General features: G+C 42.7%; 2 protein-coding genes across 3 annotated transcripts; one reads left to right on the top strand and one right to left on the bottom strand.

Annotated features, from left to right (window-relative positions):
- Positions 1 to 489: 489 nt before the first annotated feature.
- PSMD10 (proteasome 26S subunit, non-ATPase 10) lies at positions 490 to 3,603 on the bottom strand. 2 transcript variants are annotated; one of them, XR_009488235.1, is made up of 6 exons: positions 3,444 to 3,603; positions 3,257 to 3,355; positions 2,131 to 2,277; positions 1,857 to 2,023; positions 987 to 1,119; positions 620 to 844 (listed from the first exon to the last, which is right to left on the bottom strand). XR_009488235.1 is itself a non-coding variant. In XM_059859066.1 (5 exons), the coding sequence occupies exons 1-5, from the start codon at positions 3,555 to 3,557 to the stop codon at positions 691 to 693; spliced, it is 681 nt and encodes a 226-aa protein (XP_059715049.1). In that variant the 5' UTR covers positions 3,558 to 3,602; the 3' UTR covers positions 490 to 690. The 2 variants fall into 2 exon arrangements, 1 of the variants encoding a protein (XP_059715049.1); XM_059859066.1 differs by lacking the exon at positions 987 to 1,119 and having other exon boundaries at positions 490 to 844; positions 3,444 to 3,602.
- Positions 3,604 to 3,687: 84 nt separating this feature from the next.
- On the top strand, positions 3,688 to 15,540 carry ATG4A (autophagy related 4A cysteine peptidase). The gene is made up of 13 exons (XM_059859064.1): positions 3,688 to 3,839; positions 5,245 to 5,355; positions 6,509 to 6,580; positions 6,940 to 7,038; positions 8,255 to 8,356; positions 8,888 to 8,960; positions 9,867 to 9,946; positions 10,948 to 11,135; positions 11,238 to 11,316; positions 12,226 to 12,371; positions 12,946 to 13,002; positions 13,825 to 13,936; positions 14,250 to 15,540. Exons 1-13 carry the CDS (start codon positions 3,830 to 3,832, stop codon positions 14,312 to 14,314), a joined length of 1,194 nt encoding a protein of 397 aa, XP_059715047.1. The 5' UTR covers positions 3,688 to 3,829; the 3' UTR covers positions 14,315 to 15,540.
- The last annotated feature ends 1,147 nt before the right edge of the window (positions 15,541 to 16,687 follow it).

The following is a 16,687-nucleotide window of genomic DNA, read 5'->3' as shown; positions in this document are numbered from 1 at the left end:
TTATAAAGCAGTGTATATGCAGAGGTAACCCTGAAACTGTGCCTGCATTCTGCAAGCAGTCCAGTGCACTTCATCAAATACATGTATTTAAAGACTCAGAGAAAAACAGGATAGCAACCTGTAACAACAGAAAAGCTTTAAACACTCAGATTTCACTCAATACACCAAGAGTAGCAAAAATGGATACAATTATCTAGGTAACTAAGCAAACTGCGTTCTACAAAGAGAAATACAGTGTAGCTTAGAATCATCTGGAGAAAGACAATCAGTACCCACAAAACACAGACAAAGCCCCCCACACAAATCACAAAAGCTAAGAGAAAAAACAAAGACTCTAGAAGAAAACAAAAATTGGCTTTAAATGGTTAAAACATTTTTGGTCCTGTTTCTTAAAAGAAATAATTCTAAACTGGGATCTGAAGAAGAAGGAATACCACATTTATACACATCACACTGTAAACTGAAAGAAAACTGCAAGATATTGAAAAATACTTTAAAGTCAGTGAACAATTTAATTAACACAAAGTACAAAGAGTTGTTTTGGCACTGCACTTGAAGGACAGCTTCAATAAAAACATTTCATTACCATGCTGATACCATACATGACATCCCAGATGAGCTATCAAAATGTGAAGTTTGCAATCCTAAGCAGAAGTGCAACAGGAGAGAGACTCAAGTGGGAAGCCCCCTCTAGCCTTCCACCATTCTTTTAAGGATGGCTCCCAGGCCACCCTTTGCCACTTTCAGAGGGGTCAGCTCTTCTTTATTCTCAATGTGAATACTTGCACCATGAGACACCAGCAGCTTTGCCTCCTCCACTCTCTCTTCATCGCAGGCTAAATGACTGCAATGAGAACAAGAAACCCACAGCTACTGTTAAACTGTCCAAGCTTGTAAGGAGCAACAATTACACCATGTCAAAATGACAGTGTCAGTGTTGGGGGGAGATACATCTGAGAACAACAAATCCACAAGCAGCCAACTACCTAGACAGATTCCAAAGCTTGCTGTCCAGTCCCTCTGCTGTCATTAAGCAACTCAAGAACATTCCTCCTGCTGCTCTCCTTGCAATGTTAAGACAGTTCTTTGGGTTAGGATTTGGCTCTGCAGTCAGCAAAGCTAAAGAGAACATAATCCATGGTGAGAATGGAAAATGGCAATCTCTATTAAATTGAAGGTGAGAAATAAATTGTCTGATGCTAAAAAATAATTACTTACTGCAAATGCAGCAAATTATTTTTTCCATTTGGCACAGTGTCCTAGGAAGAACTGTGTGCACTCCAGGGCCATACTGGGGTTTATGTACAGCTAAAACTTACTGCTTGATCTTATTCACAGAAAAATCTGGTTCCACTGTGGTTTTGACACCAACTTCAAAACAGCTGTAACTCTTACAGATTCAAATTGATCTCTAAGGTAACAATAAACACTGGGCTGACTGTACTTCAGTTGCAACTTTTTTTCTTTAGAGAGGTGAAGAAAAGCTTCTGAAATGAGTTCTTGCTTGGCAGGACAGAGTAGACCAGCCTGCAAGACCAGTTTCCTCTGACTCTGATGTCATTAGCTCACTTTCTACCCTGTAGCAGCAACCAACGTATTCCAGATTAATACAAAACGTGTTCTACACTCTTTAAGTGGATGCAGTAACACAAGTTAAAGTATGCATGTACAGACCACGATGGCAAAATACAAAGTATGACTTTCTGAAATACTTTTTAATTGCACAGGGATGTGAAGCAAGAGTGTATTTTGAAGCAACAAAAAAATAAAAAAAGGAAAAAAGACAATGAAGTAATGGAGTTGTATTTCACAGAGATTACGCTATATTAACAAAATAAAAATAAAAAATTACTTACAGAGGAGTATTCCCTTCAGAGTCCCGTATATCCAAAGTTGCATTGTGCTGCACAAGGATCTGTACCATTTTTAGGTTTCCTTTGGCTGCTGCTCTGTGTAACGGGGTGGATTCAAAATGATCTGTTGCATCTGGATCTGCTCCATTCTCCAAAAGCATGATTGCAATCTGAGCATGTTGAAAGAGAAAGGAGCAGGGGAGGAGGATGTGGGCTTAATATACCTAAATCCTTCTTCCAAGCACACCACCAGCTCCAGTACCTTAGGTTAACATACCTCCTGCTTATTTTTGGAGGCTGCATAATGCAGGGGCGTGCAGCCATTCTGATTGACAGCATTTACATGAGCACCCTTAGCAATGAGGGCTTTCACAATTTCATCACGGCCTGCTGAAGCAGCAATGTGCAGGGGAGTCCAACCAGCCTACAGAGGCAAGAAGAAATCCACATTATTCAAACCATGAGTTTCAGGCAGAAAAACATGATCATGTATAACCCAGACAAACCTGAACTACTCGCACTGCACATATTCTTATCAGTGTAAAGCTAAAATATTACTGATTTTCACTAGATGCAAGGCTCATGTCTTTTTACATGCCTGCATTCAGTACCTAGAAAAAGCTGCCAGTTAAGTGACAGAAATCACTTCTGCTAGTTATGCATGGTATCTTTGCAGAACACTTTGTCCCTGCAGAATTTACACTAGTGCCTTTTTAAGAACAAACAGCAGTAGTAGAAAAGAGTGTTAACAACTTTTTCTATATCCTACTCTCTAAACTGATGAGACATTTCCTTCTTTATGGATGACATTTAGGATGCTTAGTAATGGATATTGCAGCTCTTCCTCTAGAACAGGAACAGGCAATCTCCTTTCCAACTGTGAAATCACTGAACCTGCACCTGCTTTCCCAGTGCCTTCCCCAGCGTGAGAGATCTTCAGGCTGCTTTCCTCAGTGTGAGAGATCTTCAGGCTGCCTCATGATTTGGCACAACATATTTGAGAGATCACACGGAGATAAAGGTAATGTGAAAACCGCAAGAACTACCCAAACACCCTCTGGTTTTGCAAGTTACTTCATAAATACAGCTGTCCTAAAATTCCGAGACAATAAGCAGGTCTCAAATCTCCTCCTCACGCCTATTTCCAATCGTGGAATACTTCACCCTGCCTGCCCAGCGCAGACAGAGCAGCCCGGACCTCCCCAAGTGCCACATACCGGCCGGGCGCTCCGGCCGGCGGGAGGAGGGGACGTGGGCGAGGAGGGGGCGGCGGAAGCGGCTCCGGGAGCTGTCAGGGCCCCTCTGCGGCTGAAACCGTGACAGCAGCGGGCCTGGCAGCACCCGCGCACCCGGACCGCTCCGCGGCTCCCTCAGCCGCCCGGGGCTGGGGCCGCGGCACTCACATCGTCCTTATCGTTCACAGGCACGCCGAGCCCGAGGAGGAGCTCCGCGACGTCCGTGTGTCCCGCCGAGCAGGCCCAGTGCAGCGCGGTGCGGTGATCCTGCGGGAGGGAAGCGGTGAGCGGAGCAAGGACGGACAGCGGCCGGCAGGAGCCGTCCCCAGGCCGCCCGGGGCCGCAGCCGGCTGACCTGGTCGGCCCGCGTGGCCTGGGCCCTGTCGCGGAGCAGCAGCGCCCGCAGCTCCTCGAGGCGCCCCGCGAACGCCAGGTTACACACGGCCACGTCCGACACCGCGCCCTCCATGCTGTCCCCGCGCCACCCCGCCCGCGGGGAGGGCCCAGACCGCGAATCGCCAATCAGGACGGCGCCGGGGCCCAGTCCGGCCAATCGCGCCTACCCGCCTGCTCCGCTCACCGCCCCGGCCGCGAGGGCTGCTGGGGTTTGTAGTCCTTTGGACGAGGGGGCGGTGCGCTCCCGGCCGGCGGTGGGACTGCAGCTCCCAGGGCGCCCCGCGGCGCGGCCGTGTTGTGCCTCCGTGTCGGGGCGAAGGGGAGGAGGATGGTGACAGCGGGAGGATGGAGGCCGGTGAGGGGCGCGGGGCGCGGGCACGGCGGGCGGGGCGGCGCTGAGGGGCCAGGCCGGGGCTCCGGAGATCCAGTGGGGCTCCCAGCGGCGGGAGACGCCCGCGGGCTGAGGGACGGGGGCCGGCGCGGGCGGCGCGGTGCGATCCGCCCTGAGGGGTCGCCTGGCGCTTGGGGTCCAGCGGCCTCTCCCGGGGCCGGGGCTGGGGGGCTCGGGTGGGGGCCCGGCCGTGAGGGGGCTCGGCCGGGGCGCGGGGCGGCCTGAGCGGAGGGGCCGGAGCCGGGTCTGCAGCCCCGCTCCGGGAGGCGCCGCAGCTCGGCGGGGAGCGCTGTGGGGGAGCGCCGGGAAGGGGAAGGGGACCCCGGCAATGGAAAAGAAACGGTGGCGGTGCCTTCTCAAGAGCTCCGGGATGAAGTACGAGAGCCGGGGCGAGAGAGGTGGCCGCGAAGGGGGTACAGGTGCCTCCAGTTGGATTTCGGGGGTCGAGAGTGTCTTAAGTCTTTGGAGTAAAAGGCAGATAATTTGCTCTGTAAGTGCAGTGGGCGACGGCTTTTCTGACGGAGAATGCAGAGCACAGTGCGAGAAGTTGTTTTGCTGAGCTGACAGCCCTGGAGGAGTCCGGCGCGGTGTTTCACCACTGCCTGCGGGGACGCTGAGCGTCGGGGCTCGGCACTGCTGGCCCGGGGCTCCAGCCAGAGGGTGGTGCAGCTCCCTTCTGATCGCTGGAATGCATATTATTTTTAACGGAAACTTACTATATATATATGATTTTACATTAATTTTTACACTTGAAAGGTTGTTGCACTCTTCCAAAAAGCACCATTTTAATGATCTAGAAAATGGTTGGACTGTCTTCTTTTGGTAGTATTATAATTTGTTATTTTTCACTAAATAGATGTGATGTTGAATATTAACATTAATACATCTATTTTTTTTTTCCTGAAGTATTTCAAATCTCCAGTTGGGAAAGTAAAGCCCAGTCTTGCTAACACTTTTCACATGCTTTCCATTAAGCATGAGGCCATAATCACTCTGATTTGTATTTTTTCTATGTTTCAGATTAATCTGTGCTGCCTAATTTTTTTTTTCCTTTCCTCATTGAATCAAATCTCATCCTCACTGCAGTCATCCTGAACTTCTGTCACTGACTTCAGTGAGATTGCTTATAAAGGTGTTATTCCTGGTGTTCTCTCAGCACTCACTGAGGATCTAAATAAAAACCAAGGCATTGGTTATTTCAGCCAGAGCAGCTTTTAAGGGAGAAAATTAAAAGCAGCTGGCAGCACTGCTGAGAAGCCCCAAAGGCTGTAAAGTCTTACTACAAACTAGTTCAGTTTGAGAGCTCCAAGTTGTGTATAAAAGAATAAGGGGATAAAATGGAGTTTGAATTTTGTGTATTCCTGTTCAGTTTTGTCTAGGTATGAAAACCAGATCACTATTTTGTCAGACTACTTAGAAGAATTTCCAGAAACTGATGAGCCAGTGTGGATTTTAGGAAGGCAACACCACCTAAACACAGGTATCTTTAGAATTAAATTATCTGTAACATCTGTAGAATATTCATAGATTCACAAGCAGCAACAGCTCCTTCCTTTCTTTAATAATTCCCTAAATGTCTCATGTGGAAAGTTTGTTCTTCATCAGTGAGACACCAGGTGTAAGCAGGAATTCCTCCTGTACAGAAACCAGAACCAAGGCCAATGTGCTTCCACTATAATTCATGCAATATCATCACATTCTTAGCAGAGGCTGGCAGATATGAGCCTCATCACTTCACAACATCAGGGCCTCAGAAATAAATATATAAATAACTTTTGGGAAATGTTCAGCATTACTGATGTCATTTTCCTATGAGGGATGCTGTCCACAGCCTGTTACTTGCAACTGAAATGATATTTCAAATAACAACAATAAGTTAGTCTGTGGCACATACTGCATTTTAGTGAAAATAAGTGCATGACCTAAAAGCTAGAGCTGAGTAATGTGTTTTTATAAAAGTAAGATTTCAGAAGTGAGTTTTGGTCCCTGGGGAGAAGACAGGGCCATCCTCCTGTGTTACGTGTCAAAGGCAGTGGCCACCAATGTGGGACAGCCCAGGGTGCTGCTTGAGGATCAGCTGGAGAATCCTTTGGAAAAGCCAGCCAGTCTGAGCTGCAGCTAAGGGAAAATGCAGCAAATAGGATTCTTAGGCATTCTTCAGAGCCTTTGGAGGAGTCTGTAAGTGCATGGGTTTAAACAAACAAGAAAAAAGAGAGGTTTCATTCAATTTAACATTATTAACCTCTTCTCAAAATTACTTTCTGTTGGCTTTGGAGGTAATGTATAATTCCCTGTTGATTTGAACGTAGAACTTCTTAACCTGCTTTACCAGTTCTTTCTTGAGGACAGTTCTCCAGAGTTGTTTTATTCAGGCTGGGCATAGTCATTCCAAGCACCTTGTAAAATTTCATTGGGTAATAATTATTTCATCCTTAATAAGTTAACTTTAATTAGCAGTCTGCAAAAGCTCTCTGTGTTTAAATTGCTAAAAAATGTTTTAAGTACTAAGGGTCTTGTATGTAAAAGCTATAGGAGCCTTCCATGCATTCTATATATTAACTGTACAGGGATAGTTTGAATTTTTCAGTTTTAAGTCTGTTTTAATAATTTATTTCCTCTTAAAATTATTCCAGACAAATCTAAGTTATTGTTGGATATAAGTGCTCGTCTCTGGTTTACGTATAGAAGAAAGTTTTCACCTATTGGTGAGTATGCAGCATTCCAGCAGCCTGGTTATGGATTAACAGGATTAGTGATGATGTTGGGGACTGAAAAGTTATTTTTACAGTACTAGAATGTTTTGATCATAATTTAACCATGTGTGCAAACAAAAGATTAAAGCTATCAAAATCAGTGTTTGCTTGTACCTGTATATAATCAGGTCTTCCTGTTTGTGGGGCAAGCAGTGAAGTGACACCAGCACTGTGGGGAGAAAGGAGCTGCCTCAGTGGGACAGGCTGGCTCCCCCTCAGCTGTGGGGCAGTTGTTAGAGGTTTGACTGTGGGTTCTCTCAGAAGCTGGCTCTGTGCAGAGCCCGTGCTGATGTGAGCACCTCTGTTCCCAGGAGGCACCGGTCCCTCGTCTGACGCGGGCTGGGGATGCATGCTGAGGTGTGGGCAGATGATGCTGGCCCAGGCACTGATCTGCAGACATTTAGGAAGAGGTGAGTACTGTTGCTGAGGCAACTTTTGTGTTATTTGGAAGCTGTTTCATTTTTGTTGTCATTTTCCATAAATGCATAAAACCTAAATTTATTAATGAAACTTTCTGTGATGCCTCGATAAAGTTATTAGTGAACTGTTCGTGTCTGATGGAGCAAAACCATGTCAGCCCTAAGCAGAGAAACAAAAACAGGGGAAGGACAAATAGGGAATCCCACTGTTGTTATTTTATAATTTTTTTATGAGGAATACCCAAGTTGAAGCCAAGGGAAAACTTGCTACCATGGATCTGAGTTCTTCCCCTCTTTTCATTACATAGCCACCAAAATGCTGGCCCAGGCTGACGTGTCAGTAGTGACAGAGTGATACACACCACACAAAGTACTTCACAGACCATTCACCCATCATCAGCCTGAGTCCAGACCCCACAGCAGACCTCACTAGTGTCTGTAATTCTACTGACACCCCATATCCCAGGGTCGTGGGTGAGTGTCATAGGTCTGCTCTGTGTGTCACTCTCCTGTCAATTACCTTGCTGTGGCTGGGTCTGCGATCCTTATGCTCTTTTGTCACGGTGTCTATGGCAGCACGATGTGTGGATTTACCACTTTAATAACTGAATACACAAAGTGGTATTGCAAAGATTTAACTGAAAGAGTAGGCAAACAAACATATTACCTGAGAAAAACTAGACCTTGAACTTGTAGTATGGATCTAAATAGCATCAGCTCTGTGTATATGTTTCTCTGTTAGTAAATGTGAGGTCAGAAGCTTATGTCAGAAGCTCACGTGGCAAAGTCATGGTTTGGATTTTGCTATGTGAGAGGGCCAGCATTGTGTTTGGATTTTGCTTTATGAGTCTTATTATCCTACAAATGTTTGCAAATCTGATAAAGTCCAAACAGAACAGATAGTTTTAAATAGTCTTGGAAGCTCACATAGAGCAATAGCTATCAATTCTCAACAGTGATCACTCAGGATATACTTGCAGTTGGCATTGTTATTTTAGTTTCCTAATTTTCACACAATAGCATGTGATGATAAAGGGCAGCTTGATAATAAATGACAAGGTGTGACTTCTAGGATGTCTAAATAAAATGTAAATATTAGAGATGGATCGTCTCTTAAAATCTCATTGTATGGCTTTCTGCTGTCTAGAAATTTGATCAATAAAATGAAAACATTATTTTTTAATCTGTTTAACTTTTTTCCTGATAGATTGGCAATGGGAAAAACACAAAAAACAACCAGAAGAATATCATAGAATCTTACGGTGCTTTCTGGATAGAAAAGATTGCTGTTATTCCATCCATCAAATGGGTAAGAACACACATCAACTTCCTTTTGTCTACTGAAGTTCCTACAATGTTGAAACTTTCTTATTTGAAGTAAGTTAATGAAACATTTTTAAAAGGTGATTATGAAGACAATGTATATTTTTACATATAAATAAAAATGTATGCGAATGGGTATGAAGTATAATAATTCAGAAATATTATTCACTAAGACCTAAATAAATCTGTATTCTAGAATCTGGCTCTTGATAAAGTGTGCAGGTTTTGAGTAACAGAGTTGATAGTGTTAAAATAGACAGTCATCAAAGTTATTGCTGTAATTTGTAAGTAAGGACATATTTGTAATTGTCATTACAGTTTAGGAACTTCTTCCAAGGGAACTAGCAGTCATTAAGTTTTGAAAAGAGTGTATGTTGAGAAAATAATTGTTGCTAAATACAGCTTGCACTTGCTCTAGAGTGTTTGTCAAGGTATTGGTAGGCCATGCTGTGTGACACAGACTGTGACCAGCCTCTCTGTGGTCTTCTCCTGTGTGTGTTTTCCCTTTCAAAAACAGCACAGATGGGTGTTGGAGAGGGGAAGTCCATTGGAGAGTGGTTTGGACCAAATACAGTTGCTCAAGTACTGAAGTAAGTCAAAGTCGTGGCAGGGGCTCCCGGGACGTGCTCGCGGGGCTGCTGAGCTCAGAGACCGCGCGGGGCTGCCCGAGGCTGCTGGGGAGAACGCGGAAGCTCCTCCTGGTCTGGAAACCTCACTAGAGCTGACTTTGCTGAGGGATAGGGAGCGTCCCAGATTTCGGGTGGAGGCTGGACTGCAGCTCCTGGGTGCCATTTGCTGCAGGCCTGGGACAGACACCTTCTGGAGAGAGAAAGGAGCTGAAGGATGTCCTGGCCTCCAGCTCCTTTTCCCTTACAGATTCTTCTTGACTCACATACCAGTTTTTCAGGCTTATTTTAGACAACCAACACTGCCTGTGCAGCCTGAGAGCTCCTTTCTCCAGAGTTCTGGATGTCACACAAAGTGGACCGAAACCTGTGTGCTATTATGCCACCCTCCTAACATTTGGGTGCCAAAATCTTGAGCTGCTCTGGCGTTTAACAACCTGAAATAGTTCCACTGGACTTCTTAAGCACAGAGTAATGTGGAAAAACTGGCATAGGAATATTTTTCTTTTCTACATGATGTTAGGCACCATGGGCAGAATCCCACAGTGGAATCTGTTAATTGCAATAAAAAGTAATAAACCTAATCATGTGGTTGAGCTGTTACTATCCCTGCATTTGGCAAAAGGACAAAACAGCTTTCACATGGTATAGTGTGTGTGCTTTTCCTGGAATCACTCATTATTATTTTTTTCTAAATGCGTTAAACACTGAAAGTTATCTTTTTTATTACATGAAGACTTAAAAAAACCAACAAATTTTTCTTCCAAATAAGTGACTTTTTTACTCAAGAACTGTTTAACTGTCCCGAGTTAAAAGCTATCCTCATGGTCCTAGAGAGCTTTTATTAATTATTGCCTCTGTGTTTTCTAGGAAGCTTGCTTTATTTGATGAATGGAATTCGTTAGCAGTTTATGTATCTATGGACAATACAGTGGTCATCGAGGACATCAGTAAGTGAAACAGGAGCTTTTGCAGGACTGCTTTAGTGTCTCAGCAGATACTGAAGAGTAGCTCAAGCTCAGGGCAAATTTAATTGTTCTGGGAGCATTAGGGTAGTGGTTGGATTTGATGACGTCAAAGGTCTTTTCTGGCCTAAATGATTTGATGATTATGTAATTATTTCCTTGGTGACAGTTTTTGATTTGAATTCACTCTCCTGAATGTATCTAAGTATGGGCAAAATCTTGGCACCATCCCTATTTGTTACAGGGTAAGGAAGCAAATAAAGGAAATGGATATTCAGGTTTGGGGTTTCCAAAAGTAAAGTTAGCACAGAACAGTGAGGCATTTTTGGTGACCAGCTCACATACCATGAGGATGGGAAAGTGGAGTTTGGTCTGTGCTACCTTAACTCCTACTCCAGCAATGGAATGAAGTTGTAGTATGTAAAAATACAGAGAATTGCTTGTAATATAGAGTTTGCCAGAAATTTACTTTTGTCAAGCAAAAGAGAAATGAAGGGCACATCCTTCAGAAATGTGTGGCCCATTTTCAACTTAAAATTGTAAGAAGGGTGGGTTTACAGGTGGTATTCAGGCCACAGCCTGATTCTACTTTCGTCCCTACTTCTGCTTATTTCATGTTTACATCACTGAAAGGGATGTAGACATGAAATAACATATAGAACTCTTCCCTTAAGAGTTTGTGATGCTTCCTTCCTGCTATATCATCTCCCAGGCAAAGCTTGACAGCTTTAACACTGCAAGTAGTAAATGTAGCTGCAGTCTTAAACATTCATCCCCTCATTTTTCCCATGTCTCACTAATGTGCCAGCACATACTCTGACTGCCAGAATTACTTCTAGTAAATAGTCATGATTTCTATGCCCTGCTCCTTTTTTCTTAAAACAGGAGCTCTATAAAGCTGTCTGGAAAAGTAATTTAATTCATGATTGAAAGCTCTGCACTGTGTTCCTGTGTGCATTCACTGATGTCTCTTTTCATTCCCCCAGAGAAGATGTGCTGGTCCCCTGCCCAGAGCAGCAGTGTTGCCCACAGCAGTGCACATTTGCACAGAAGTGCTCTTGGCCCAAACAAGAACACAGCAGGATTGTGCCCAGGCTGGAAGCCCCTCTTGCTCATTATCCCTCTCCGGCTAGGGATTAATCACATCAATCCAGTGTATATTGATGCATTTAAAGTAAGGCATTCTTCAATGACTTGTTTGTGTATGTGAAAAAGTTCAGGTATCTGGTACATCAATAAACAAATCAATTTAATTTTTCTCTCTTTGGACTCCTAGGAATGCTTTAAGATGCCACAGTCTTTGGGAGCATTAGGAGGGAAACCCAATAATGCCTATTATTTTATAGGATTTTTAGGTAAGGAAGAAAGAAACTTACTCCAAATATCCATGTGACTGAAAGAGAAAGGATTTTCTTTGGGAAGGGGCAATAGTAAGCATTTTAAGGTTGAGAATGGAGAAGAAGAAACATACCTCAGACGCTTCAGGAACCATCCTTATAGGAACAGAAAAGAAGCAGCAAAACTTGATATAAAATTATGGAATGATATAAGCAAGAACAAGACACTAAGAAAAGTTGATAACACTCAAAAAATGTAAAATGTCACTGCTGCTTAAATACTGTATTTTTTCTAGTCATTAATACTTTCCAGTGAAGAGTGTCTTGTTTTATTCTTTTGCTTCCCGGCTTTCTTAAATTATTGTCTCTTAGTTTTCAATTTTTTCTCAAATCAGTATGTCTTTCACCTTCTTCCATGTCTTTATTAATTAATGCAATAGTTGATCCTAGATTCAGCTTTGATATTTTACCCTGGTTTGATCCATAACTCTTTGGATATTTTGTTCTTTCTTTTGTAAAACCTGAGCTGTTTTAGTCAGACTTATTTGTTCAATTTCTGGGGAATGCCTAATGGGATTACAGATTGGATTTGTGGTCATCCTGTATCTTTGATCTGAGGAATGTTAGGGATTACTGCAGTTGAGATTTTTAAAAAATGTACTGGACTTCATGTAGATAAAGGCAAGTATGTGACAAAGGAAGAAAAAAACATCCAAAAAATCAACTCTAAAAGGTAACAGTGGAAAATTATACTGAATGCCCTGTGGGATACTGTTGTGCCTGGCTTTCCAGGTCTCCTAAAGACTCCCTAGGTAGGGAGTTGAGATACAGACTGTGTAATCCAATTTATGTTTTACAAGTCTGGGTGGAATAAGTGTTTATTACTGCTTCTTGCTTGTTATCACCATGTGGATTTTACCCCTCCAGGCAATGAGCTGATCTACTTGGACCCTCACACCACTCAGAGTTTTGTAGATTCAGAAGAAAATGGCACAGTTGATGACAAGAGCTTCCACTGCCAGCAAGCCCCACACAGAATGAAGATCATGAATTTGGACCCTTCAGTAGCTTTAGTAGGTATTAGAAAATAATAAATGTGTGTACTTTGTTCAAAGCAATACCTCTGTGTAAGGGCAGCAGCATGTTTCCTTGATCACAGTCAAGATCTCAGAGCACTCTTCTGCAATCCAAAATTCAACACATAGTAGTTGTACTGCATAGGATACATTAATTTTAGCTCAAGCAGGGGACCAACTGTTTGTATCCTGTGGAGCCAATTAAGTTTCTTTCCTGGGCAACATAGACCTTTTCCAAGAAGTAGTTTGAAAGTCAAAGCAAGGAACTGAATCAGGTTTCCTTACTTTATTCCATCACTGTCATCTGTGCATTGGTTGCTCTCGAGAAGATACTCACCTGAGCTTGTTTTATTTCATCTACCAATCTTCAAGTGACATTTCTTGTAGAAGTAATCCAGTATAGACCACAAGAATACTGTGGTAGTTGAAGAAATTCAGTCTGATCTCGTGCCAGTGTCCTTTGGTTGGGTTATGGGTGATTGTCACGAGATATAACCCATACACAGATACCACAGGATCTTTGCTCATTGACATATTGTATTTAATATTACTGTGTGTATTCTCTCCTTAGGGCTTCTTTTGCAAAGAAGAATGTGATTTTGATAACTGGTGTAGTCTTGTACAAAAGGTAATACTGCTATCTTTTTTTGCTCTGTATGAAATCATGGATACTGTTCTTTTTTTGGTTAATGGGAATTCCTGGCCTGCAAATCAAATGATCCCCAGTGAAGATGGCACTAATGATCAGGGAGAGCTGACACTGCTGATGGAGCTTGTTCAGCATTTAGCAGGCCTGAGCCCTGGCGCTGGGAGAACAAGTGCATACAGCCCGCTCTGAGTTTGTCTTCAGTTAGCAGTACTGTATTAGTGGCTCACACCTAAGTCATTTACTGAAAATCACAGCAAGCAGTTGGAATATTAAGCAACAGAAATGTGAATATAAAGTACCACCAACCAAAAGCATTAATTTAAAAAAAGGCTACAGAAAGCAGTTTGCAAGTAACTGAAGTAGAGGATATGATGGACCTCACCTGATAGCAGTAAAATTTTGTTTCAATAACTTGTTTCTCCTGATCAAAACCTATCTTCCAAAATCTCTTGGATTCTTTTGAGTAGATAGATCTTTTGTTCTCATTGATCAACAGAAAACTTGAACACGGAGAGGTCCAAGAAATTAATTTACTTTTAATGGGTAGAAGGGTGTTCTTGGTATGTGTTTGCTCCATGTAAACAAAATTATAGATGTATAAAAGCTCGTTAAAATGCACTGATAACTTGTAGGAGTTTAAGAGATCCATCTCCAGGTGTGTTTTCAAGTAGGACAATACTAGAGATGTGTGAAGCTGTGATTCATGATGGCAGGTACCTGACCTAACAGGACTTTACAGCCTTTGTTCTTTGACAGATATACAGTATTAAAAATGGTTTTTGGTTTGTATTCTGTCCTCAGGAGATTCTAAAGCAGCAGAGCCTGCGGATGTTTGAGCTGGTCCAGAAGCACCCACCCCACTGGCCTCCTTTCATACCTCCGAGCAAGCCAGAAGTGACAACCACAGGAGCAGGTGTGGTTCACTGAAAGTGCTGCTGGGCAGCAGGGTGGGGCTCCTCAGCCAGCAGAACCACCACAGGTGGAATAAGTGGGCTTTCCTGAGGGTCAGGCAATCAGTGCATGATTAAATGCCTTACTCTTACAGAGTATCAGTTATCCACACAGGCTGTGTCCAATTTACATGTGTTAACACAAGATACTTTTAAATCTTAGAAAATATTTCAAAGGCAGAATTTCAGAAGGATGGGGGGGGTGGTTTGAGGGTTTTTTTAGTAAACAAAATCAGGCATGTCTTCATATTCTAAGTTGTGTAATTTATTTTTCAGAACTCATTGAATCTACTGACAAGCTATTCGAATTGGAAGAAGAATTTGAAATCCTGAGTGTATGAAGGAAACTGTGGTGACCCTTCTGAGTATTGAACATATTGCTAATATTATTGCATTGACATAAATTACACAGCCATGTTAGCCCAAAAGTGCCTGAAATCATGGATAACAGAGCACAAACATGTGGTATCATCCAAAACTCCTACAGGGACAGTTCCTTCTGTCAAAGAGCTTCCCCAGATGGAAAGGCACCGAAAGATTTTATTGTATGACCCTGAAAGGGAACCTCTTTTTAATGCGTGTCTTTCTTGAAGACAAATGGACCTCTGAGCTTAAGGCAAAAATGTCTGTCAGTGAGTATGTTTGGAGAAAGGGATAACACAAAATGGATATTTCTTACTCTCATATAATGCAATAGTTTAGTTCTTAAAGCAAGAGTCTTCAGTTAAGGAGGATGTCTACTTCTGTTCCTTCCTGTGGGCTGCCTCATAGAAAAAATGCATTGTCTTGTTTAAAAGATCAACTGGATCAGGAGAAAATTGTTTCCTTGTTAAATATTTTAACATGTATTTGAGCAACCACACTTTATGACAAAAATGTTTCTGTGAAAGGAACTATGTCTAACGTATCCATTTTGCAACAGCCTTCCTCTTTCTGGGAGACCTCAAGAGGAACAGGAGCCTCAAACAGTTGATACAGATCACAACCACTGTTATAGTTATGATATATTTCACCTTGACCTTAAAGTTCAATCATTAAAACTTAGGCTGACTTTTCTTTCGGAGCTAAAGTGAGTCAAAGGTGGTTTAACTGTACCTTATTTATTTTAAAAAAGATTTACACAAGAATCTGTGTTACTGCACTTTATCTGTGCATCTAATAAATTTCTTAAGCTTTTCATAGGTTGTATGCTGCTATATTTTGTTAATTTGTTTGTGTGAACTAAATATAACCCAGGTTATCTTAAAACTTAATATATAGGCATATGCAAATTACTTAATTGTTGGGTTTTTGACTTGTTGCCTTTTGAAATCTGTTTTGGTAAAAGTGCCTTAATTCTCCAGTTTTATCAGCAGAGCCGGTGCAGTTTTGTTTCTTTTTAGAAAGAGTATCACTGTAGCAGCTCTAAGAAAACCAGCTCAGAATAAAGGCAAAGATCTTTCAATTCATTCTACAGTTCCTTTTTCCTATCAGTCCCCACTCTGATCACTTTGTCACGATAGTGTAATGGACGTGAGTCGCACACTTTCCTCTTCAGTAATAAATGACCATGTAGAGAAATCCTGAATGCTGTCTCCTCTCACTTGCACTTCTGGATCAGGGCCAATGTGATTTCCAAGAAAATAGTCATGACCTGGGCACAGTTCATTCATTTTTATTAGCCATGGTTTGGAAACTATACATCTAGGAAAAACATAATTTTCTTCCCCTCTCCATGGATTGGCTGCACAGGTTTCGTGGAGTTTTTTTTTAAACAAAGCATTTCTTCATTAATACATGAAGTTACTGTGCTTATGACACCAGTTGCAGCCCTCTCCTCCCCACAGACAAAACCTTAAAATGAGCTCTTGTTCTGAAATGCTCAGTCTTGAGCAGTACCTGCTAAAAAATAATTAAAAGACCCTCAGTGGAGCACCAGGTGCTCATTCCCCAAGCCACCCTTAGCCTCTTCAGAGAGGAGCCTGAGCCTTGCAGAGCTCTCGAAGGATTCTGGGTGGGGGTAAACACGTGGATGGGAATGGGGCTGATGCCAGAACAGCTGGTGATTGGAATTCTTGCTCCCTGCACCTGACAGGGAGTGGCTGGTGGAACTGGATGGAGGCTTAGACAGGGACAGCAGTGGAGCTGGTTACTTCAAGAGAAGCAGCTCTCTAAAGGCAGTACAGCTTAAAATGCATAAAGCTCTGGTCCTGGGGAATAAATTAAAGGTGCTTGCATGTGTCATGTTCAAAAATAAAGCCAAGTCCCTGCAGATAAAAGACCTGACCAACCAGACTCTTTGTAGCACCATGGGAGCCCAGTGGATGAAAATTTCATTGTACTTAGTCAGTTATCTGTGTGATTTTTCAGAAGTCTTTGCTTTTTGCTCTGTGCACACAAGTGTTTTATAGTTGCATGTGCATTACCCAGGATGTAAATCCCTCATGCTCTGTCTGTGCCAGGACAGCTAGGAAGTAGACTGGATATCCTACAGGAATAGACTGCTGCTCAGGAGTGTTAAAATGCCTTAGAGATACTTGCAAAATACATCCAAAGCAGCTGCTGATCATTCACAATTAGGAATAAGTGAGATGAAAGACTTCATTGTTCCTCAACTTCCCTGTTCATCTCTAGTGTGGTTTAACTCCAGGACTTGGAGAGCTCTGACCTCCATCTATGAACACATGTGTTATGCAAGTAATATTTTCATCTTTACTGATTATTATCTGCTTAAA

This window comes from Haemorhous mexicanus, chromosome 14 (assembly GCF_027477595.1).
Source record: "Haemorhous mexicanus isolate bHaeMex1 chromosome 14, bHaeMex1.pri, whole genome shotgun sequence".
Lineage (NCBI taxonomy): Eukaryota > Metazoa > Chordata > Aves > Passeriformes > Fringillidae > Haemorhous > Haemorhous mexicanus.
Note: the sequence above shows the minus strand (reverse complement) of the source record. Positions and strands in the feature narration are given on the sequence as shown.